The 25,267-nt window shown below is 42.0% G+C and overlaps 2 protein-coding genes across 17 annotated transcripts in view; one reads left to right on the forward strand and one right to left on the reverse strand.

Moving 5' to 3' along the window:
• ZNF569 (zinc finger protein 569) overlaps window positions 1–3,097 on the reverse strand; it is a 54,146-nt gene extending 51,049 nt beyond the window's left edge. For 4 of the 5 annotated variants that reach the window (XM_063657615.1, XM_054462466.2, XM_063657613.1 and 1 more), the window contains exons 1-2: window positions 2,961–3,097; window positions 1,188–1,348 (exon numbers count right to left, since the gene is read on the reverse strand). The gene's annotated coding sequence lies outside the window, so the exon portion shown is untranslated. Of the gene's footprint in view, window positions 1–1,187; window positions 1,349–2,630; window positions 2,699–2,960 lie in introns of all 5 variants that reach the window. The other variant, XM_063657614.1, reaches the window with a different exon arrangement.
• On the forward strand, window positions 2,766–24,511 carry ZNF570 (zinc finger protein 570). 12 transcript variants are annotated; one of them, XM_063657637.1, is made up of 6 exons: window positions 3,970–5,458; window positions 6,071–6,284; window positions 7,091–7,207; window positions 11,812–11,938; window positions 12,272–12,367; window positions 19,767–24,504. In XM_063657637.1, the coding sequence occupies exons 4-6, from the start codon at window positions 11,905–11,907 to the stop codon at window positions 21,119–21,121; spliced, it is 1,485 nt and encodes a 494-aa protein (XP_063513707.1). In that variant the 5' UTR covers window positions 3,970–5,458; window positions 6,071–6,284; window positions 7,091–7,207; window positions 11,812–11,904; the 3' UTR covers window positions 21,122–24,504. The 12 variants fall into 12 exon arrangements, with proteins under 12 accessions (XP_063513705.1, XP_063513704.1, XP_063513706.1 ...); XM_063657635.1 differs by lacking the exons at window positions 3,970–5,458; window positions 7,091–7,207 and adding an exon at window positions 2,766–3,423; XM_063657634.1 differs by lacking the exons at window positions 3,970–5,458; window positions 7,091–7,207 and adding an exon at window positions 3,342–3,423 and having other exon boundaries at window positions 6,201–6,284.
• Window positions 24,512–25,267: the final 756 nt, after the last annotated feature.

Here is a 25,267-nt window from a genome sequence, read left to right on the forward strand (position 1 = left end):
ACACACACAAAAATATATATATATAGGTGTACCAATTTTAATCTTATTTATTTATTTATTTTTGAGACGGAGTCTCACTCTGTTGCCCAGGCTGGAGTACAGTGGCGCAATCTCAGCTCAATGCAAGCTCCGCCTCCTGGGTTCAAGCGATTCTCCTGCCTCAGCCTCCCAAGTAGCTGGGACTACAGGCGTGTGCTACCACGCCTGGCTAATTTGTTGTATTTTTAGTAGAGATGGGGTTTCACCGTGTTAGCCAGGATGGTCTCGATCTCCTGACCTCGTGATCCGCCCACCTCTGCCTCCCGAACTGCTGGGATTACAGGCATGAGCCACCATGCCTGGCCCATTTTCAATCTTTTTATACTGCATTTTCACTGTATCTTTCTGTGTTTAGATATGTTTAGATACACAAAGTCTTACCACTGTGTTACAATTGCCTATGGTAGTCAGTACAGTAACATACTGTACAGGTTTGTAGCCTGGGAACAATAGGCTGTGCCATATAGCCTAGGTTTGCAGGAGGCTATACCATCTAGGTTGTGTAAGTATACTCCATGATGTTCATACAAGGACAAAATTGTCTAACCATGCATTTTTCAGAATGTATCCCCATCATTAAGCAACACAATTGTAGCTTCCTAATTGGTCTCTGTGCTTCTTCCCTTGACCTCCCTGCTCTTTCCTCATTTGTCCTCCCATAGGCCATTCTCATCAGAGCAGCCAAAGCTATCTTCTTAAACTGTAAGCAGATAGTATCACTTCCATGCTCAAAAACCCTCCAGCAGCTTCCCATCTCACTCAGAGGAAAAGCCAAAATTAGTACTACGGGCCATAAAGTCCAATCTGATCTGCCCTCCTCCCATCCACTTACCTTTCTTCTCTTCTCTCCCACTACTCTCCCCTTCAATTATTCTATTTTAGCCACACCAGCCTCTTCATTAAGAGGCATGTTGCCACTTCAGAGCCTTTACAACTGCTGTTCCCTCTGCCTGGAATAACTTTTCTCGCTTATGCATAAATAGCTCCTTTACTTCCTTCATATCTTTATTACTACCTTTTCAGGATGCCTTCCCTGGCGAGCCCATCTAAAACTCAAACTCCCATCTCTAGTTCTAAATATCCTCTCACTTCACTTTTTTTCTTAGTATTCTTCACCATTTAACATACTTCATATTTAATTTACTTACCTTGTTTATTATCCAGCCCACAAAAATGGAAGTACCATGATAGTAGGGGGTTTGTCTCTTGTTCACTGCTATATCCCAAGCACCTAGGATTGTGCCTGTTACATAGACAGCCTTCAATAAATGAGTCTATGAATGAATGAATCCTTAATATATGAAGAACTCTGGAAAAGAAATTTGAAAACAGAACACTACTTTAGAAAACATATAATTTACAAAAGTTTTTTTAAATGCTTGACTTCAATAAGTAATGAAACAATTGTTTTATAGCAAATTAATTTATATCCATGAGGTTAACAAAGATTATTACTATTTAGAATATCCATTGTTATCAACGGTGTATGAGGATATAAGCAGTCTTATACTATGCCAGTAATACTGCAGATTATTGGAACTTTATAAAATAATTGGATAGGTTCAGGGAACCTTTAATAAGAGCATACATTTTGACCTATCAATTCTATTTTTAGGAGCCTGCTCCCCCTCCAAAAAAATTTAGAAAAGTATATTTAAACACATGCCAAATAGCTGCTGATAAACACAGTTTATAATTTCAAGAAGCTAGAGAGAACTAAGTCACCCATCAACAGGGGTAAACGTATACCATGAAATACCTTAAAATGATGGCATAATTTGTGATTGTTTAGATGGAAAGATACTAATCATATATTGTTAAATAAGAAAGGTTGGTTACAGAGCTGTATGTATAGTGTGACTGCAATTTTGAAGCCATTATGCACACATATAGAACATATGAATGTATACATATGTATTCACAATGGCGGGGGTGAAAAGATGGAAAGTAAATTTTGACAGTAGTTGCATGGCTGGTAGAACTATGAATGATTTTTGTTCTTCGAGCTTTTCTGTATTTTTCTCCACCCCATTCCACTCCTCAAATGGGGTGGAGTAGGGGACGAGGAGAATGAGTTTAGTAAGTATACAAAACAACGTAGCTAATACACGAAAATAAAATTAAAAATAAATAAATATTAAAGTGTTGGGGATATCCATGTTTCATATAAAAACATATTTCCGGCCAGGCGCGGTGGCTCACGACTGTAATCTCAGCACTTTGGGAGGCCGAGGCGGGTGGATCACCTGAGGTCAGTTGTTCGAGACCAGCCTGACCCACATGGAGAAACCCCGTCTCTACTAAAAATATAAAATTAGCCAGGCGTGGTGGTGGGCACCTGTAATCCCAGCTACGCGGGAGGCTGAGGCAGGAGAATCGCTTGTTCCCGAGAGGCGGAGGTTGCGGTGAGCCGAGATCGCGCCATTGCCCTCCAGCAGCCTGGGCAACGACAGCGAAACTCCGTCTCAAAAACAAAACAAAAACAAAACAAAAACAAAAAAACAACGTATTTCCAATGACCAAGGCTAAAGACATGCAGCGCTGGCACAAACGCCAAGTCTCACACATCTACACCCACAAGCACACCCTACCTTGCATCCACAGAGTTTTTCATTCATTCAAGATTCCACTGTCATGCACGTTTGCACCCAGGTTCATACTGAAAGATAAAAGGGAAAGCGCCGCACGAAATCCGCTTACGGACACGATCCCGGGGCCACACTCAGCCAGACAAATGTCTGACAAATGACACTCTCACAGTCCTTCACACGCCACTCCCACTGCCTCAGGGAACCACAAGCACAGGCATCGCCCCGGCCGGCGTCCTCTTCCAAAGATTGGGGCACCAGGTCCGCAAGCCCCTACTCCCACCCAGCACAAAGAGTCCGGCGCTCAGAGCTAGCGGTTTCCCGAGAACTCACCACCGAGCCCGCGGACACAGGCCCCGATTCCACATCTAACGCTGCCAAAGTGGCACAGCCGGCGCGGACTGGGACAGAGGCGCCACTGAGGCCGGCGCTGTCGGTGGCTGAGAGCGCCACAAGTCTCCGTCCGTTACACCAGAGGCGACGCTTCCCAGAGGCCCCCGCGGCTCACCCGGGCGGGACCGGCTTCCCTGTTTGCGCGTCCTGAGAAGCAGACCACGGCGTTCCAGGGCTCACAGCTCCGCGGAGGGGAGCTCAGTCTAGGTTTTGCACAAGCGGCCTCCCGCGAGCCCAGCTGAGAGCTTGGGTGCGCAACTTGGTGCTGAGAAGAATCGAATCGTTCCGCTGCTTCCTGCTCCGAACTACATTTCCCAGAGGCCTTCGCGGCTCTACTCCCCCCGACCTCACCTGCAAAAAGGCACTTCCTTCTTACAGCCGGCTGGAGCTGCAGGTTCGCAAGGTCCGTGAAGGAAGCCCGGCTCAGTCTGTTTAGTTCCATCTTTTTCGGTCTCTACGTGAGACTAGGATACAGCGGGGTGAAGGTGGTGAGAGCTCAAGGGCCAGTGAAGGCCGGGTCAGCTGGAGCCTTAAGGTCCTGGCAGCGGCTAGAACAGGGAGGAGTGACGTAGTGTGACTGTATGTGTGAAACTTCGGCCATGGAATTTGGAGTGGGGTTTCCAGGGCGAGAGACCTTGTCCAGTGACATCTGAGGTCCTGCGAATATGAGACCTTTTGTGTGACCATGGTCGCGTTTTATATTCTCGTGGCTGTTTGATTCTGACCTTGCAGTTTTGTCAGAGACAATGTGCATGTATTTGTTCTTTCTGGACTTCTCGATTGTGAGTGTGACAGTGTTACTGGATTTCATGACCCGGGATCGTGAGCGAAAAGTAGTGTGGCCAGACCGCCTGGATTCTAAACAGACTTGGCCTTACTGGCTGTGTCATCTCAGACTAGGTACTTAACTTCTCTATGCCTTTCGTCTTTTTTTTTTTTTTTTTTTTTTTTTTGAGGCAAAGCCTCACTTTATTGCCCAGGCTGGAGTGCAGCGACGCGATGCTGGCTCACTGCAGCCTCGAACTCCCGGGCTCAAGTGATTCTCTGCCTTGGCCTTCCGAGTAACTGGGACCACAATCACGGGACACCCCGCCCGGCTGATTTTTGTTTGTTAGTAGAGGTGAGGTCTCGCCATGTTGCCCAGGCTGGTCTCGAACTCCTGAGCTCAAGCGATCCTCCCGCCTGGGCCTCACAAAGTGCTGGGATTACAGGCATGAGCCGCACGGGGCCGGTCTTAATACCTTTAATAAAGAGATAACAGGCCGGACGCGGTGGCTCACGCCTGTGATCCCAGCACTTTGGGTGGGCAAGGCGGACGAATCATTTGAGGTCACGAGGTTTCTGTTTGTTTGCATACAATTTAACTGATGCCTAAATCATTTCCCAATTCCTTAGCGGAGTCTTGCTCTGTCGCTCAGGCTGGAGTGCAGTGGCGCGATCTCGGCCCCCTGCAACCTCCGCCTCCTTTCGCCTCCCAGGTTCAGGCAATTTTCCTGCCTCAGCTTCCTGAGTAGCTGAGATTGAAGGCGCGGGCCACCACGCCCGGCTAATTTTTTTGTATTTTTTAGTAGAGACGGCGTTTCACCATGTTGGTCAGTCTGGCCTCGAACTCCTGACCTCGTGATCTGCCCGCCTCGGCCTTCCAAAATGCTGAGATTACAGGCGTGAGCCACCGTGCCAGGCTGAGGGTATCCGGTGGGAGACTGCCAGGAGTGTAGTGCGCTTGCGCAGTTTACCTCCCTGCACACCCACCTCCCCCCGCTCCCCTCCCAACTTTTTTCGGGTATCCAGCACAATTCTAGGAATTCGCCTCCCACCCATTTTGAGTAGACGCGCCACTAGTGCGTTCCCACGCACAAACATTTTCCCTGCAGCCAACCCGCTGTTCTCAACTCCCCGCCCTGGTTGCTAAGGGAGGCGCGCGGAGCGCTTGTGCTTGAGCACTTCCACACCAGCTCGTGTAGTGTGACTCTGGGCCCCGTCCCTGTGACCGGGCCAGGCTTGGAGCTGCAGGGAATCCGGACTTTCGGGCTCTCTGGAAGGCCGGGGAGAGGCCAGCGTGGGAGGACCTGGTGGGGAGGAAGCGGTGTTACAAACCCTGCGCCAAGCTGCACAGCTGCTGCCAGACACTGCGGCGCCGCGACCTTTTCTACTCCGGACTACGTTTCCCAGCGGACCCCGCGGGAGCTGGGTCGGCGGCCCCTTTGTGTCCTCCGCGGGCGGAGGCAGCTGAGGCGCTTCTTTCCTGTCCCGTAGGGGCTGGGTTCCATCCAACTAAGGGTAGGGGTGAGACCCGAGTGCAGATTCCCCGAGCCTTCGGGGCGGGAAGGGGATCTTCCACCAGTTCTGTTCTGCAGGTAGGGAGTGGGCTGAGGAGTGGCGTGTGGGTCTCCGGAAGCTCGTCCCAGGCCATCTGTGTGACTCCGGTGCGAGTGGAGGTTGGTACCGTTCAGTGCGAGGCTGTCACCGCGTGTGCCTGTCCACGTCCTGTGTGACTGGGTGCGAGGAAGTCAATGGCACCGTGGAGTGTGAGGCTGTGAGTTGGGGCGGGAGCGGGCGAGTGTTCGCTGCACCTTGTTGGGCCGATACCCGCGGCCTCTTTGTGACTGGGTTGTGAGATTGTCGCTTGTGATAGATACCCTGGTGTCTGAGCCTTGCCGGTATGAGAAAGGGTGCCCGTGTGAGACAGTCCATACCCATGGCCTCTGACTGTGGCGTGGGTAAGACGGTGGTTGGCACTGCTGTTTTTCAGACTCTGATTATGTGGGGGATTGAGAGACTGTGTGCCACCGAGAGGCTTTTAAAGCCAGCCCAAGTCATATCAATGTGCCACCAAGTTTCAGAACCACTGTTTTATTGGAGAGGAGGACTGTAGGGTCAGGTCCTCTTTTATTTGATCTTGGTGCTCTTATTTGTTAGTTCTGTGTCTTTATGCGAAAGCTTACATTCCTCTGAGTGTGTATTTGTAAAGCCTAGAACATCTGTTGTTAAGCTAAGGAATTGGGAAATGACTTAGGCATCAGTTAAATTGTATGCAAACAAATTCCTAGGTCTCCATTCTGCTCTCTCTGTTGGAGGGAAGGTTGCAAGAGGAGGAAAGAGAAGCCTAAAAAGTCTAGACTGGTGATTCTGGATGCTGCAAGAGAAGTCTAGTTTCTCATGTTCTTTTCCCCATCTCAGTCATCTGAGGCCACTGCTATTTCCCAAGAGAAGAGCCAGGAGGAAGAAAGAATGGCTGTTGGGCTTCTTAAAGCCGTGTACCAGGTGTGTTGGTGTTTTCTCGATTTCCTAAATACCTGTCTGCTTTTCAAAACAAGCAGGTACTAATTTTCCTTCTGCTGAAACGTTTCTGGGTAACCAGTCATGTCCCTTATCAACACTCTCCATTGGATTCCCATCTTATTCAAGATAAATGCATACGTCCTTGTCTTGACCTGCAGGGCCCTGCATAATCTGGTCCCTCACTGTCCCTCTGACTTCATCTAATTTTTCTCACCCTGTCTTTAACTCAGTCACTCAGTTCCAGCAACACTAGCTTCCTTGTAATGTGGTGAGTACATTCTTATTTATTCTTTTTTTTTTTTTTTTTTTTTTTTGAGACAGTTTCACTCTGTTGCCAGGCTGGAGTGCAGTGGCGCAATATGGCTCATGGCAACATCCACCTCCCGGGTTCAAGCGATTCTCCTGCCTCAGCCTCCCGAGTAGCTGGGACGATAGGTGTGCGCTATCATGCCTGGCTAATTTTTGTATTTTTAGTAGAGACGGGGTTTCACCATGTTGGCCAGGATGGTCTCAAACTCCAGACCTCAGGTGATCTGCCCACCTCGGCCTCCCAAAGTGCTGGGATTACAGGCGTGAGCTACCATGCCTGGCTAGTGAGTACTTTTTTTTTTTTTTTTTTTTGAGACGGAGTCTTGCTCTGTCTCCAGGCTGGAGTGCAGTGGCACAATCTAGGCTCACTGCAAGCTCCACCTCCCAGGTTCACACCATTCTCCTGCCTCAGCCTCCCGAGTAGCTGGGACTACAGGCGTTCACCACCACGCCAGGCTAATTTTTTGTATTTTTAGTAGAGACGGGATTTCACCATGTTAGCCAGGATGGTCTCGATCTCCTGACCTCGTGATCCGCCCGCCTCGGCCTCCCAAAGTGCTGGCATTACAGGCGTGAGCCACCGCACCCAGCCGCCAGTGAGTACATTCTTAATGCTTGGCCTTGCACTTGCTATTCTCTCTGCCTGGGATACTGTTCCCTCAGATACGGATACAGACCAACTTCCTCACTCTAGTCTCTAACCAAACAACGTTCATTCATTCTAATTTTTAGTAAGCACCCATTACCTCTGGGTGTCACAGGTCTTAGTCCCTCATCCTGTTCTCTACACTTACTACCTTGGTGATCTCATTCTGTCTCATAGCCTCAAATACCATGTATATGCCAACAACTACCAAATTATATACAGCCCAGACCTCTCTCTTGAACTCTAGACTTGTATACCTGACTGCCTACATCTTCATTTGGTTGCATAAGAGATATGTCAAATGCAAACATCTTACAAATGGAGTGAAATGAGCCATTGGCGGTTTTGGAACATGAGTGACATGAACTGATTTTCATTTTGGTAGAATCACTCTGGCTGCTACTGAGGGTAAACTGAATGGGACAAGGATAGAATTAGGGAACTCAACTAGGAAGCTCTTACGTACTTCCCTGGCTCCATTGCTTAAGCTAAAAATCTTCCATCAGGAAATTAGAGACTTCAAAATCCAGAATCAGACTACTATTTTTTTTTTTTTTTTTTTTTTTTTTGAGATGGAGTCTCGCTCTGTCGCCCAGGCTGGAGTGCAGTGGCACAATCTCGACTCACTGCAACCTACGCCTCTCCCTGGTTCAAGTGATTTTCTTGCCTCAGCCTCCTGAGTACAGGCACGTGCCACCACGCCCAGATAATTTTTGTATTTTTAGTAGTGACAGAGTTTCGCCATGTTGGCCAGGATGGTCTCTATCTCTTGACCTTGTGATCTGCCTGCCTCGGCCTCCCAAAGGCTGGGATTACAGGCGTGAGCCACCGCGCCCGGCCCAGAGTACTTTTTACTATCACCACTGCTTCCATTATGTTCTGAACCATCATCTCTTACCTGTGTTACTGTGGTACTCTCCTAACTTCTCTCTTTACCTCCACTCTTGTTCTTTTTTAGTCTATTCTCAATGGAGCAGCCAAAGTGATACTGTTAATACATAAGTTGTATGATGTCATTATTTATAGGCAGGGGGTGGGTGGAAATAATAGAAAGCATAGACAACTCTTTAAAAAAGTTTAGCTCTAAGAGGAGAGACCCGGGCATGGTGACTCATGCCTGTAATCCCAGCACTTTGGGAGACCGAGGCGGGCAGATCACCTGAGGTCGGGAGTTCGAGACCAGTCAGACCAACGTGCAGAAACCCCGTCTCTACTAAAAACACAAAAAATTAACCAGGCGTAGTTGCACATGCCTGTAATCCCAGCTACTCAGGAGGCTGAGGCAGGAGAATCACTTGAACCTGGGAGGTGGAGGTTGCGGTGAGCTGAGATCGTGCCATTGCACTCCAGCCTGGGCAACAAGAGCGAAACTTTGTCTCAAAAAAAAAAAAAAAAAGAAGGAAAGAAACGGGTGGTAACTGAAGGAGAAAGTCATAATCGACGAAGTTTCAGAAAGATGGATATATGTTGGCAGGCTGATGTTAAAGATTCAGTAGAAAGGTAAATTTGAAGATGAATAGAGAAAAAGGAATTGCTGGAACAATGTGCTTAAGTAGGTGAGAGGAGCTAAGTGTTTGGCCTTTTCTAGGAAAGTGGATTGTTCAGTTACAGGAATAAGGGCATGTTAGGGTGTACAAGCACAGGTGCAGGTGGATGTGTAGATGTGGTGGGAGTTTGTGGGAATTATCTTTCAATGGGTTTTGTTTTCTCAGAGAAAAAGTAAGATTATCAGCTGAGAGTGAGCATGGGGAAGGAGATTTTGAAGGTGTGAGGAGAGAGGGGACAGTATCAAATGGTCATTTAGCAGAGTGAAGGGATGAATGGACTAGGGAAATGTATCATGCAGCATTTCCGCCCACTTGAGGTTAAGTGATCATGAATTTAAAGTGAGACTACTTAGCATGGTTGGTATGATTTTCTCTAGCAGAGTTCAGCTGTGCAGGGTACAGGCACAGAGTAAGCAGAAAGATGGCTGTGGTTTAACCAAGTGAGCACAGTTAAGTGAGAGAGGGGCAGAGAAGACAAGGGCATATGCAGGGGGTGATTATAACAGGTGGCTGTGCTGGGAAGTGAGGGTACTCGGGGATGAGGAACAGTGAAAAAGTGGTAAAAAGTGGTAAGATCAGTGAATTGTACTTCTCCAGAATTTGACTTCTGGTGGAGTCAAATAACTATCCAGTTTGGGGTATCATAGGGCAATAGTTGAGGTATAGGAGGTAGAAGTCAGAGTGGGATAATTGAGGTTATGAAGGGTTTGGTACTGACTGGTACTGACAAGGTCTGGGTTATGACCATGGAAATCAATGACAGTAGAAGCGTAGAGGATAAGACTATTCCAGGAGAGAGGGGTCAGAGAACTAAGAGGCCAGGTTGTGGGGAGTATTATTTATGTGGATATCGAAGTGACCAAAGAATGATAGGAATGGCATTGAAGAGAGTGACAGTGAGTCAGGTGCTGAAGAATTTAAGGAATGACAGAGAACTGGTGTCTATCAGAAATTAGTAGATATATATCACAAGGAGGGATTGTGATTGACATATCCTAATTTCATGAGGTTTAAAACTAGATGTTGTTTAGGGAGGAGGAAATGGTTTGGAAACAAGAGCAAAGAGGTGACCTGCCTCACCTTCGGGTGCTGTGGTACAAGGAATGTGGGGAATAAAATATTCATCAGTGACAGGGCATCAGGGGAAGTCGTCCTCTCAGCTGGAAGCCATGTTTCTTTAAAGGCAAAAAGAAAACAGGAAAAAGTGGGAACTGTAGTTTTGCTTCAGACTGGTTTGATGATAATTGTGAATGGATTTTGAAACCAAGTATTTGTTAGAGGTCAAATATTTTAAGATCAGAATTTAAGCTCCTATGTTGACATAGAAATTATTTTTGTTGACTATCAAGAATCAGTGGAAAATATGTATGTCACATATAAATATTTATACATTTATTATATGTATTTATATAAGCTAAGGAAAACATTTTAGGAAGCATTGTTAGCAGGAGCAGAGAGGGAGAGATTTACCTACTTCCTATAATTAAGTAAGAAAAAAGGTGACTAAGGGTTGAACTTGAAGAGTTTTGCTTCTGTAGAGATAGTTTCTTTTGTTTTGTTTTGTTTTTGAGACAAAGTCTTGCTGTGTTGCCCAGGCTGGGGTGCAGTGGCCCAATCTCAGCTCACCGCAACCTCTGCCTCCCGGATTCAAATGATTCTCCTGCCTCAGCCTCCCGAGTACTGGGGATTATAGGTGCGCACCACCACAACCAGCTAATTTTTGTATTTTTAGTAGAGACAGCATTTTACCATGTTGGCCAGGCTGTTCTGGAACTCCTGACCTCAAGTGATCCACCTGCCTCGGCCTCCCAAGTGCTAGGATTACAGGTGTGAGCCGTCTCGCCCAGCCTAGAGACAGTTTCTTTAACTGTGACAAAATTGTGTCAAATGCAAAAAGTTGCATTGACAGTTTCACATCTTTTAATTTTGTAAAAAATTAAATTAATACATACACATATAATGTATGTTTGCTTCATTGCTTCATCAGCAAGTGGTCACATTATAGAAACCTGGAATCCAATGGCATCACAGCAGCATTAAGTTTTTTTTGTTTTGTTTTGTTTTTGTTTTTGTTTTTGAGATGGAGTCTTGCCCTGCCACCCAGGCTGGAATGCAGTGGCACAATCTTGGCTCACTGCAACGTCCGCCTTCCTGGTTCAAGCGATTCTCCTGCCTCAGCCTCCAGAGTAGCTGGGACTACAGGCGTGTGTCACCACACCTGGCTAATTTTTGTGTTTTTAGCAGAGACAGCGTTTCACCATGTTGGCCAGGCTGGTCTCAAACTCCTAACCTCAGGTGATCCACCTCGGCCTCCCAAAGTGCTGGGATTACAGGCGTGAGCCCAGCTCAGCGTCAAGTTTTTAAAAACTTTCTCTAACCCCTGTAGGCAGAAGCAATATTATGAGTAGAACACCCATTTCTTTACACAAAATTTTGAGAACTCTGGATTAAAGTATTTGAATTTTAATGGAATTGACGTTCTGCTCTGCTTGGTCTAGCACAGTTTTCAGAGAGATAGCGAATACTTTCTGGGATTATTTCTGATCCCTTTCTAGCTTCTTGAAATTTTCTTCAAACCACTCATTGATTAATTCAACTTAGTCAATATTTGAATACTTCACGTGTGCCAGGTTCTATTCTGTACCTGGGGATAAAGCAGTGACCAAAGCCAAAACATACTCTGCCCTCATGGAGCTTAAATTTTTGTTGAGGAGGGTGAAGAACAGGCAATGAATAAAATAATTAAGTGTGAAGAACAGGCAATGAATAAAATAATTAAGTGCAGTGGAGAAAAATACAGGAGGGTTAGGAAATAGGGAATTGGGGTGGAAGCATTGCTATTTTATACTGGAATAATCTGAGATATACAAAGGCCCTGAGTACAAATATGATAACATGGTTACATATTTGAGGATGTAATATCAGAGAGAGAGCCCAGTGTGCCTAGGGCAGAGGAAATGAGGTGAATATTGTAAGAGATAAGGTTCTTTCATTTATTTCATTTCAGGAATTGGTGACCTTCAGAGATGTGGCTGTAGACTTCTCCCAAGAGGAATGGGATTGTCTGGATTCTTCTCAAAGACATCTGTATAGTAATGTGATGCTGGAGAACTACAGGATCTTGGTATCACTGGGTAAGGATATCTTCTTGCAAAATTGAGCTTCTGCTCAAAAGGGGCTCTTTGCTACCAGTATTGTGAATTTTTGGATAATATCTGCAAAATTTGGCTGAATGTCTGCTGCCTATGCCAAACAAATGGCTTAGTGTTTGTGGATTTGGCAGTGAACATATTCTTGGCCTATGCCTGAAGCTTCATCTTCCTTATCCTTCTAATACATGTCCTTTACACATTTCTCTTTTTGCTTACTGTAAACTCCCCCTTTTCCCTGGTGAGCTAAGGATTGAATGTGAGTTCTGGAATATCCACAGCATGACCAAATTCTACTTTTTTTTTTTGTATTTGCAGGACTTTGCTTTTCCAAACCAAGTGTGATATTATTATTGGAACAAGGAAAAGCACCCTGGATGGTGAAGAGAGAGCTGACAAAAGGCTTGTGCTCAGGTTAGTGAAGAGGAAATTGGCAAAAATCTTTGCACGTGACAGCTCAGCCTGACTCAAAGGTATCACCTCTTCACTCTTCAGGCTTCCAAATTCTTCTCAAATGTTCTAGGTCCTCATAAAAATTTGCGGCCATTTAGGATGTTCTCCCACATTTGTTGTTTTTAATTATTTCACTTCTCTCACTTTCCTATCTCCTTTCTAATAAGTCCCATCCCCTCTCAGTTTCACAAGCCTCTCAGTCTTTAAAAAATCTTTTAGTAGTCTTATAAACTTTTTTTTTTTTTTTTTGAGACAGAGTCTGGCTCTGTCACCCAAGCTAGAGTGCAATGGTATCATCTCGGCTTACCGCAACCTCTGCCCCCCAGGTTCAAGCAATTCTCCTGCTTCAGCCTCCCGAGGAGCTGGAATTACAGGCACACGCCACCACGCCCAGCTAATTTTTGTATTTTTAATAGAGACAGGGTTTCTCCATGTTAGTCAGGCTGGTCTCAAACTCCTGACCTCACGTGATCTGCCTGCCTCAGTCTTCCAAAGTGCTGTGATTACAGGCATGAACCATTGTGCCTGGCCTCTTATAAATTTTTGAGCTCTACAGAGCATCAGAAGTGTAGGCAGTCTTGGGGACTGAGTCCTCAACCTGAGGGATCTGATGCTATCTCCGGGTAGATAGTATCAGAATAGAGATGAGGTAGAGGACACCCACTGCAGAATTCATTGCTTGCTTGTTGGTGGAGAGAAATCCCCACATTCAGTCACAGAAGTCTTCTGTGTTTATTGTTGTGGTGCGAGAGAAGAGGAAAAACAGTTTGCATGTGTGATTTTTCCTAAGGTGCTCATTTTGGGGGAGGTTGTCGTGTGTGTGTGTGTGTATTTGTAGCTTTTTTTTTTTTTTTGAGACAGTCTTGCTCTGTCACCCAGGCTGGAGTACAGTGGCGTGATCTCGACTCACTGCAACCTCTGCCTTCTGGGTTCAAGCGATTCTCCTGCCTCAGCCTCCCCAATAACTGGAATACAGGCACCCACCACCACGCCTGGCTAATTTTTTGTATTTTTAGTAGAGATGAGGTTTCACCATTTGGCCAGGCTGGTCTCCAACTCCTGATCTCAGGTAATCCGCCTGCCTCAGCCTTCCAAAGTGCTGGGATTATAGACGTGAGCCACTGCACCCAGCCTGTAGCTTATGTTTTTGATACTTTAAGAAACCTTTCTATGTTCTGAGTTCATATAGATATCTGAAAATAGTCTTTTAAAGGTTGTCCTTTTATATGTAGGTCCATAATCCAATTGGAACTTATTTTTGAGGATTATTTTAAATAAGAATTTAATTTCTGTATCTTATGGAAAACCAAATGCCCAGATATTTTTTGAATAAATGCTCCCTCTGCCTGTTTTTCTGAATGTTACCTCTTAATATATCAAGTTTTAGTCTATTTATGGGTTTGACTTTAAGCTTTATTCAATTTCATTGATCTCTGTTTCCTTATACCAGTACCACACTGTCTTAATAAAAATAGTTTATTAGAAGGATAATTATCTGCTAGGGAAAATCTCTACAGCTTGTTTAAATTCTTTAGAATTTCTTGTTTGCCCTTTGGGCATCAATATAAAATTTAGGGTCAACTTGTAAATTTCCATCAGAAAACAACAAAATGCTGTTAACTTTTGATTCACATTTTAACTTTTGATTCAAATTTTATTTATTCTGTAATCAATTCTGGAAATTTTAAAAATTCATTAACATGGTATAGCTCTCCATTTATTTAGGTTTTTTCACTTTTTTCAGTGTTTTATAATTTTCTCCAAAAAAGGCTATGCACATCTTCTGTTAATTGTAAACATTAAACATATTAGTTTTGTTGCTGTGTTAAATGTTATCTATATTTTCTGTTTGTTGCTCATACATAGAAATGAAATTAACTTTATATTCATTGGCCTCATATCAAGCAACCTTGCCAATCTCTCCTGTTAATACTGATATTTTTAGATATGTTTGGATTTTATGTATGAGTAGACATATTTGTGAATAATGGCAGTTTCTTCATTTTCAATTCTTATATCTTCATTTCTTTTTCTGTTGCTTTTGTTGTATCTCCAGTATAACATGAATCGAAGTAGTGAAAACAGGCATTCTTGTCCACTTCTGTTCTTAATAAGAATACCTTAGCATTTTTTTTTTTAATAATTTTGATGTTTAAAAGTTTTTGGTACATACCCTTTCATTCCTGTTTGCTAGAGTTTCATTGTGGAAAGCTTTTGAGTTTTAACAAATGTTTTTCTCCATCTGTGGGTGATTTTACCTCTTAATAGGTTTCAGTTTTTCACCTCTTAATGTGGTAAATTACATACGTTTTCAAATGTTGAACCAACATTGCATTCCAAAGTTAAACCCATCTTTATATCTTTTCCACTTTTTGCTAGTTGCTATTTGCCAATATTTTGTTTGGGTGTTTTGCGTCTGTATTTATTAGTGAATTTGACCTTCAGTTTTCCTTTCTTGTCAGATTTCGGAATCAAGGTTGATTAGTCTCGTAAATTCTCTTTTTCTTCTTTAGAAACATTTGTGTAAAATAAAAATTATTTGTTTTTTGAATGTTTGGTAGAACTTTGTTCATCTTGGCTTGGAATTTTTATTGTTAAAAGAATTTAAACTAATCATTCAATTTGATATGTTCTAAAATTCTAGGTTTTCTATTTCTCCTAGAGGCAATTAGGATATTTTTTTCTAAATATTTTTAGTTTTGATGTAAGTTTTCAAACTTATTAGATGAAGTTGTCCATTATTTTTCTGGTTCTCAATGATTTCTTGATCCGTGAATTATTTAGAAGTTTGAAATTGAAGACTTTTGTTTGGTACTTTTTTAATTGTATTATGGTTAGAGAATGGGATCTCTTTAATATACATTTTTTGAAAGTATTTTGAGACTTGCTTTATTTCTTAGGGCTAGTTTTGGTAAATATTCTATGTGTCCTTGAAAATAATATGTGTTTTCTGGTTGTTGAATACAGTGTTTGATATTTGCTCATTAGATTAAGCTCATTATCTGTGTTGGTCAAATCTTCTGTGTCCTTATGGATTTAAAAAAAATGTCTTTGAGCAATCAATTACTGGGAGACATGTTAAAGAAACTTCTACTCTGGTGGTAAATACATAAATTTTTTTCTTGTAATTGTAACAGCAGTTTTTTTATATTTTGAAGGTATTTCATTTGGTCGTATGTTTTTAGAACGTTTTATTTTTCTGGTGAATTCTTATATTATTGTTACTCTCTTTAAATCTAGTGACTATCTGATTAAGCAAAAAGAATTCTCTTAATGTTGTTATAGCTATGTTTGCCTTTTGTTAATATTTACTTGATGTAGTTTTTTCCTACTCTTTTATTCTCTGATTTGCTATGTGTTTCTCTTATAAGCAGTATTTGGATAAACATTTTTTAAAATCCAGTCTGATAACCTTTATCTTTTAACCAAATGATGGTGGTCAGTTAAATTTTTTGGTACTATTAATAGACTTGGATTTATTTTCCACTGTCTCACTTTCTTTTATAAATTTTGCCTTTTTGAATTTTTCTTGTTTCTTGGTTTTTCTCCGTCTCCTAATTCAAATGTTTTACAATCTATTTCTATTCTGTACTGGTTACCTGAGAAAATCTAACATTTATAATCACCTTAACAAAACCTGAAGCTAATTCTAATCTTTATATTTGACCACTAAAAATACAAGAACCTGGCCGGGCATGGTGGCTCATGCCTGTAATCCCAGCACTTTGGGAGGCCGAGGCGGGTGGATCACGAAGTCAAGAAATCGAGACCAGCCTGGCTAACATGGTGAAACCCTGTCTCTACTAAAAATACAAAAATTAGCTGGGCGTGGTGGCATGCGCCTGCAGTCCCAGCTACTTGGGAGGCTGAGGCAGGAGAATCACTTGAACCTGGGAGGTGGAGGTTGCAGTGAACCAAGATCGCACCACTGCACTCCAGCCTGGGCAACAGGAGCAAAACTCCATCTCAAAAAAATAAAAATAAAACCACCAAGAACCTTAGACTGTCTTAATTTCACTTACCCTCATTTCAGTTATTCCTTGTTTTTTTTAAATCCCATAAACAATAATTTTGCTTTATGAAGTTGTATAATAGACCATTATTACATTTAGTGTTGTTTAGATTTATCCACTTTTGGCTAGGTGTGGTGGCTTATGGCTGTAATCCCAGCACTTTGGGAGGCCAAGGCAGGCTGATCACTTGAGTCCAGGAGTTTGAGACCAGCCTGGGCAACATGGTGAAACCCCGTCTCTACAAAATGCAAAAATTAGCTAGGTATGGGGTGTGTGCCTGTAGTTCCAGTTACTTGGGAGGCTGAGGTGGGAGGATTGCTTGAGTCCGGGAGTTCAAGGCTGCAGTGAGCTGAGAACGTGCCACTGCACTACAGCCTGGGTGACAGAGCAAGACTCTGTCTCAAAAAAAAAAAAAAAAAAAAAAATATCCATGTTTGTCATTTTCCTTGTTCACCATTCTATCCCAGAACTTTTTCTTGAAGTAACTTCTTTATAAATATTTTAGAGGTATACTATTCATATCAACTTTTATTGTTGTTATTGTTTTGTTCATTTGTATGTTAGTTTTGCTCTCATGCACACAAGAAGCTTTCTCTGTCGGTCATAGATTGACAGATTTTTTTTTTTTTTTTTTTTTTTTTTTTGAGATGGAGTCTTGCACTGTCGCCCGGGCCAGAGTGCAGTGGTGCAATCTCGGCTCACTGCAACCTCCCCATCCTGGGTTCAAGCGATTCTCCTGCCTCAGCCTCCCGAATAGCTGGGATTACAGGGCGCACCACCACGCCCGTCTAATTTTTTGTATTTTTGGTAGAGATGGGGGTTTCACTATGTTGGCCAGGCTGGTCTCAAACTCCTGACCTCTTAATCCGCCCGCCTCAGCCTCCCAAAGTGCTGGGATTACAGGCGTGAGCCATCATGCCCGGTGACAGATTATTTTTATGAGTGCTTTAAAGATACCATTCCATGTTTTTCTGGCTTCTATTCTTGCTTTTGAGAAGTCAGTTTTCATTAATATATTCTTCCTTGCAACTTTTAAGAACTTTCTTCTTCTTGCCCTGGTTATTCTGTATTTTCAATGTGGTGTATCTAGATGTAAATTTCAGCTGCTGTAGTTGGCATTTATTGTGATTTTTTTATCTGACCATTAATGGACTCTGGGTAATTATCAGCTATTATCTCTTCACATATTGTCACTCTCCCATTCTCTGTGTTTATTTTTCCTAAATCTCCAGTTAGATGTGCCTAAGACCAAACTCACCAGAGATAAATTGATGCTCCCAGCTTCGGTTCCACCTTACTTACTTGAAAGTGCCTTCTACAGTCTGTTTGACCTCTGAGAGTTTACCTTAATTTCTTGCCAGCTTGGTAATGCAGCTAAAATAAAGTTTTTCTATTTCTACAAAGTTGTAAGCTTTTTTGTACCAGGAAGATTTGTCATTATAACTAGTCTGCTATATTGCCAGACTACTTTAGGTACCTCATATAAGTGAAATCGTACAGTATTTGTCCTTTTGTGACTGGCTTATTTCACTTACCGTAATGTCCTCAAGTTATATCTGTATTATAGCATATGTCAGAATTTCCTCCTTGTTTAAGGCTGAATAATCTATTGTACATATATACCACATTTTGTGGTGATTTCATGGAATAGCAACCAGCTATTACTTCTCTACTCAAACTACTTCAATGGGTCTCCATCTGTGTTAGGCCATTCTTGCACTGCTATAAAGAAATATAATACCTGAGACTGGGTAATTTCTACGAAAAGAGGTTTAATTGGCTGTCAGTTCTGCAGGCTGTACAGGAAGCATAGCGGCATCTTCCTCCGAGGAGGTCCCAGGAAGCTTCCAATTATGGCAGAAGATGAACAGAGAGCAGGCACATCACTTGGCAAAAGCCAGGAGCGCATGAGAGAAGGGGAAGGTGTCACACACTTTTAAAGGACCAGATCTCATGAGAATTCACTCACTATCATAACAGTACCAACAGGATGGTACTAAACCATTCATGCGGACTCCACCCCCATGATCCAGTCACCTCCCACCAGGCCCCACCTCCAACATTGGGGATTACATTTCAACATGAGATTTGGATGGAACTGTGTTACCATCTGTTAGGTTTGGCTCTGTGTCCCCATCCAAATCTCATCTTGAATTGTAATCCCCATGTGTTGAGGGAGGGACCTGGTGGGAAGTGATTGGATCATGGGGGCAGTTTACCCCATGCTGTTCTCATGATAGTAAGGAAGTTCTCTTGAGACCTGATGGTTTAAAAGTGGCAGTTTCGCCTGCTTTCTCTCTCTCTCTCCCCGCCCCCCCAATTTCTCCCTCTCTCTCTCTCCTTCTCTCCTCCCACCTTGTAAAGAAGGTGCCTACTTCCCCTTCACCTTCTGCCATGATTGTAAGTTTCACGAGGCCTTCTCAGCCATGAGGAACTGTGAGTCAATTAACCCTATTTTGTTTATAAATTACCCAGTCTCAGGTAGTGTCTTTATAGCAACGTGAAAACGGACTAATATACTATCCCTCTCAGAGTAAAAGCCAAATTCCTTAGAAGGCCTGTGAAGCTTAAATAATCTCATTACCTTTTACCTCCTGACTTTATATCCTACCACTCACTCTATAGCCACACTGGCCTTCTTAATATTCCCCAGACATAGTAGACATGCTTCTACTTTTGGGCCTTTGAACCAGTTGCTGCCTCTTCCCTGAATGCTTTTTTCCTAGAGACTTGAATGACTGACTGACTTCTTCACTTTCTTCAAATCTTTGCTTAAATGTTAACTTATTAATGATTCCTAGCTCTAATTTCATCAGTACCCATGACATCCCCTACCCTGATTTTCTTTCTCTGAAGCACTCAGTATCTTCTAACATAAAATGAAATTTACTTATTTATCACTTATTTTCTGTCTCTTCTAAGAAAATAACATCCCTGAAGTTAAAGATCTTTGTTTTTTGATATTAAAAGCATCAGAACAGTATCTGGCAAAAGGTAAATATTTGTTCAGTGAATGTTCTTGAATGAAGCAACTAAAAGAATGGAGACTATTTCAGTGTCTATTTCATTAATACAGGCATAAAATTGTAACCAACTCTGACCACATCTCTAATTTCTTCCTGCCCTGAGATTTACTGATTTTTCTTTTATAATTCTAATCTTTCCTTCTTAGGTTTCTATATGACCTATTTTCAGTTTCTCTTCTTGTACACTTCAGAACTGCACAAGCCAATGTTCCTGTGGGTTTTGCTATTTAATTCACATATTTTACTTTACAGATGTACTTTCTTAAATGTACTTTCTGATACTCAATAGAGGAGACATTTTTTCTTATTATTACTTTTCAGGCTGGGAGCCTGTATGTGAGACTGAAGAATTAACCCCAAAGCAGGACTTTTATGAAGAACATCAATCCCAGAAGATAATAGAAACACTTACAAGCTATAACCTTGAATACTCCAGTTTGAGAAAAGAGTGGAAATGTGAGGGCTATTTTGAAAGGCAACCAGGGAATCAGAAGGTGTGTTTCAAGGAAGAGATAATCACTCATGAAGAACCCCTTGTTGATGAAAGAGAACAAGAATATAAATCTTGGGGAAGTTTTCATCAGAACCCACTGCTTTGTACACAAAAGATAATCCCCAAAGAGGAGAAAGTACATAAACATGACACACAAAAGAGAAGCTTTAAAAAAAATTTAATGGCTATTAAGCCCAAGAGTGTCTGTGCAGAGAAGAAACTTTTGAAATGTAATGACTGTGAAAAAGTCTTCAGCCAGAGTTCATCCCTTACTCTTCATCAAAGAATTCATACTGGAGAGAAACCCTATAAATGTATAGAGTGTGGAAAAGCCTTCAGCCAGAGATCAAATCTTGTTCAACATCAGAGGATTCATACTGGAGAAAAACCCTATGAATGTAAGGAATGTAGGAAAGCCTTCAGTCAGAATGCACACCTAGTTCAACATCTGCGAGTTCATACTGGAGAAAAACCTTACGAATGTAAGGTATGTCGAAAAGCCTTCAGCCAGTTTGCCTACCTTGCTCAACATCAGAGAGTTCATACAGGAGAGAAACCCTATGAATGTATCGAATGTGGGAAAGCATTTAGCAACAGATCATCCATTGCTCAACACCAGAGAGTTCATACAGGAGAGAAACCCTATGAATGTAATGTCTGTGGGAAAGCATTTAGCCTTCGTGCATACCTTACTGTACATCAGAGAATACATACCGGAGAGAGACCCTATGAATGTAAGGAATGTGGGAAGGCCTTTAGCCAGAATTCACACCTTGCTCAACATCAGAGAATTCATACTGGAGAAAAACCTTATAAGTGTCAGGAATGTAGGAAAGCATTCAGCCAGATTGCCTACCTTGCTCAGCATCAAAGAGTTCATACTGGAGAGAAACCCTATGAATGTATCGAATGTGGGAAGGCTTTTAGCAATGACTCATCCCTTACTCAACATCAGCGAGTTCATACTGGAGAGAAACCTTATGAATGTACTGTTTGTGGAAAGGCTTTTAGTTACTGTGGATCCCTTGCCCAACATCAGAGAATTCATACTGGAGAGAGACCCTATGAATGTAAGGAATGCAAAAAAACCTTCAGGCAGCATGCACACCTTGCTCATCACCAGAGAATTCACATTGGGGAGTCACTGTCACCACCCAACCCAGTCAATCACCAAGTCCTATAGATCCTGAGTCCTAAATGTTTCTAGAATTCATACTGTTTTTTGTCTTTAATGTTGTCACCTTGGTCTGATTCATCTCACTCTGATTACTAATATAGCTTTCAAACAGGTCTTCCTGTATTTATTTTTGCTACCTTTAAATCCATTTCCCACAATGCACTCACACGGATCTTTTTTTTTTCTTTTTGAGACAATGTCTTGCTCTGTTGCCCAGGCTGGAGTGCAGTGGGATGATCTCAGCTCACCGCAACCTCTGACTCCCAGCCTCCGCCTCCAGGGTTCAAGCAATTCTCAAGCCTCAGCCTCCCGAGTAGCTGGGACTACAGACATGCACCACCATGCCTGGCTAATTTTTGTATTTTTTAGTAGAGATGGTGTTTTGGCATGTTGGCCAGGCTGGTCTTGAACTCCTGATCTCAAGCGATCTGTCTGTCTCGGCCTCCCAAAGTGCTGGGATTACAGGCATGAGCCACCACGCCCAGCCTCAAACTATTCTTTTTAAAATATAGGAAAACACATATGGGCCGGGCGTGGTGGCTCATGCCTGTAATCTCAGTACTTTGGGAGGCCGAGGTGGGCGGATCACCCGAGGTCAGGAGTTTGAGAGCAGCTAGACTAATATGGTGAAACCCCGACTCTACTAAAAATACAAAATAGCTGGGTGTGGTGGTGCACGCTTGTAATCCCAGCTACTCTGGAGGCTGAGGCAGGAGCATCACTTGAACCCGAGAGGCAGAGGTTGCAGTGAGCCAAGATGGCGCCATTGCATTCCAACCTGGGCGACAAGAGCCAAACTCCGTCTCAAAAAAAAAAAAGAAAAGAAAACACATATTACTATCTCCAGTTAAAACTTTTTTTTTTGTTTGCTTGTTATTGTTCTTAGACTAATATTCACAGCCTTTAAAATTGTCTGCGAGGCTTTTTGTTATTTGGTTCTTACACACCATTCAGCCTTATTTTATTCCAGTCTTCTTCTTTGGGCACTGGGCACTTCCCAGGACTAAGAGCTTAGATTCTGGAAAATCATAGCTCCAACATTACTGTGGCATTGTGTGACTTTGAGCAATTTGCTTATCTAAACCTCAGGGTTTTCTTTAAATCTTAAAATAGGAATAATACAGGATACTGTACTGTAGAAATGTAAGTATTAAGTGAAACAGTGTCTGTTGTAGATTGATGCATATTAAATGAGAAATTTGCATGTAAAATACTTCATATAGTCTGTCAAATATAGCAGATATTCAATAAATGATAATAGCTAACATGTATTGAGTGCCCACTACACATCAGGCACTGTCTTACATACTCTACATATATTAACTCATCTACTCCTCACAAAACAGGATTCCTTATTGGACAAAGTGGAGCATTCCTGCAAAACACCAGTTCAGAATTTGGAAAATCTAAACATTTTAGAACATAAATGGCAGTCTTTGTACTGTAGCTTAGTAGTTGTTATAAACTCAGGTAGTGGAACTATAACACTGACAGACAGTTTTAGGAAGTTTCTAAAGATAATGAATTGGATAAGCCAATTAAAAAAAATAGAATTCACTGGGAAGAATGCAGAACCTGTATTTAGATCAAGGAAGGAATAGAAATGGTCACAATTAACCAAAAAAATCAATAAACGCAGAAATTCATGTGGTCCCCTTAAATAGGCACCACACCCTGGCCGGGTGCAGTGGCTCATTCCTGTAATCCCAGCACTTTGGGAGGCCGAGGTGGGTGGATTATGAGGTCAGGAGTTCGAGACCAGCCTGCCTAACAGGATGAAACCCTGTCTCTACTAAAAATAAAACAATTAGCCAGGTGTGGTGGCGCAGGCCTGTAATCCCAGCTACTCAGGAGGCTGAGGCAAGAGAATTGCTTGAACCCAGGAGACAGAGGTTGCAGTGAGCCGAGATCGTGCTACTGCACCCCAGTCTGGGCAATACAGCGAGACTCCATCTCAAAAAAAAAAAAAAGGCACTACACCCAGGTAATTGTATGGTTAAATTCAGGTAATTTAGAAGGCATGTAAAGTGTTCCATACTATAGAAAAATGTAAAGTTTAAAAATTTTTTATCCAGTGGTTGCAAAATTGAAATCAAAAGGGGATTAAGGGAAGAAAACAACAGATAGATACACAAATATTAATATAGGCATTCATTCTGTTAATATTGAGTAATTACTATTTGTCAGACACTGTTTTAGGTATGAGGAAATGACAGTGAGCAATACAAAGGCCACATTCTCATGGAGTAAAATTCCAGAGGTGGAGACGTAATTAATACTTAAATATAAAACAGTAGATTTTCTAAACACAGAAAATGGAAGAGTAACAAGAAAATAAATCAAGGAGCATTATATAGCCAAGACTGCAGAGACTCAATATAAAAAGTTGGCGATTCTTCCTAATTAGCAAATTTACTTCAATTCCAGCCAAAATGTTTGTGTTTTTTGTTTTTGTTTTTGTTTTTGTTTTGCCCTTTAGCTTCACAGGTTTGTTCTGAAATTTATCTATGAGGTATAAATTCTTAAGAGCAGCAAGAAAATTATCGAATCTATTTGTAGAAACTGCATATGATGATGGTTCATACCAGTAGAGAAAGATTGGGTTTGGGGGTATTACTAGTAGTAAGGGGATTCACTAGTAGTAAGGGAAATGCAAAATAAAATCACAATGAACTATTTCAAAATAATCACATTGGCAAAAGCATTAGAGTGCCAATTACTGGAAAGATGTGGAGCAATAGGAGCACTCATACCATGCTATTGGAAGTAGTTGTGTTTAGCATAATTTGGCAATGTCTAGTAAAGTTGAAGATGTGAATAATCTTTGATCCAGCAATTCCACGTTTAAACCTCTACATAGTCTCTCCTCGTGTTTCAAGGAGATATATGTGATGGTCCATTGCAGAACTGTGAGAATGAGAAGTTGAAAGCAATCTAACCATTAGGTTAAATACAAGATAGAATGCAAACTAAAATGAATAACTAGAGATATTTCTGTCAACATGGGTAAACCTCAAAAATAGTATTAATGAAATTGAACTACAGAGTATTTTGTCTAATACAGTATAACATGTACAATTTCAAAACATGCAAATTAGTGTTATGAATTTTCTTCATGGCTAAATACTATATAAAAAGAATCTAAAATAATTCATAAAATAATCATCAGATTCAGAACAGTGGTGACCTGCAGGGAGAAAGACAACTGAGATTGGGGAAAGGATGCAAATGAAAATACCTTTAATTATTTATTTCTTTTAAAAATAAGCAAATACTGTATAGCCAATTCTTAAAATTTGATAAAGCTGGCTGTGAGTATATGAGTCAGTTCTTACTCTCTGTATCTTTCTGTATAAACTATTTCATAATGCAAAAAAATAAAGAATATTTAAATGATGTTTGCTTCTATCAGTTCTTTTCTTTTTTTTTTTTTTTTTCTTTTTTGAGATGGAGGCTCACTCTGTCGCCCAGGCTGTAGTGCAGTGGCATGATCTCGGCTCACTACAACCTCCGTCTCCCAGGTTCAAGCGATTCTCCTGCCTCAGCCTCCCAAATAGCTGGGATTACAGGCACATGCCACCACGCCCAGCTAATTTTTGTATATTTAGTAGAGATGGGGTTTCGCCGTGTTGGCCAGGCTGGTCTTGAACTCTTGACCTCAGGTGATCTGCCTGCCTCGACCTCCCAAAGTGCTGGGATTACAGGCGTGAGCCACTGTGCCCTGTCAGTTACTTTCTTACTATTCCCAAGGTGTGCCACTGGTATTCCTGTATTCACCATTTTCTTCAGAAAGAAGCTTATATATGGTCTATTTGCAGAGGCAACCATTGTTAGCAATTTTAAGACTATCTTTCCATGTTTGACTCGTTTGAGAATGACGTTTTATGCTAAGGGTTTTATAAGCCTAATTTTCCCATCATCATTCTTACTGTTTTCAGGACCCCATTGTATATACACCATGATTTGTTAATTTCCCTTTGTGTACTAAGTGTCCAGAATTTTTGTGGGCCAATTACTATCCTTTCTGAACTCAATTTTCTCAGATGTTAAAGGGAGGTAATTCTTTGTTTTAGAACTGTTACATGCATTTGTCATAATACATGTTAAATTTACAGCAGTATTTAGTAAAAGTTATTATTTTATAAAATATAC

This window comes from Pongo pygmaeus, chromosome 20 (assembly GCF_028885625.2).
Source record: "Pongo pygmaeus isolate AG05252 chromosome 20, NHGRI_mPonPyg2-v2.0_pri, whole genome shotgun sequence".
NCBI classification, from domain to species: domain Eukaryota; kingdom Metazoa; phylum Chordata; class Mammalia; order Primates; family Hominidae; genus Pongo; species Pongo pygmaeus.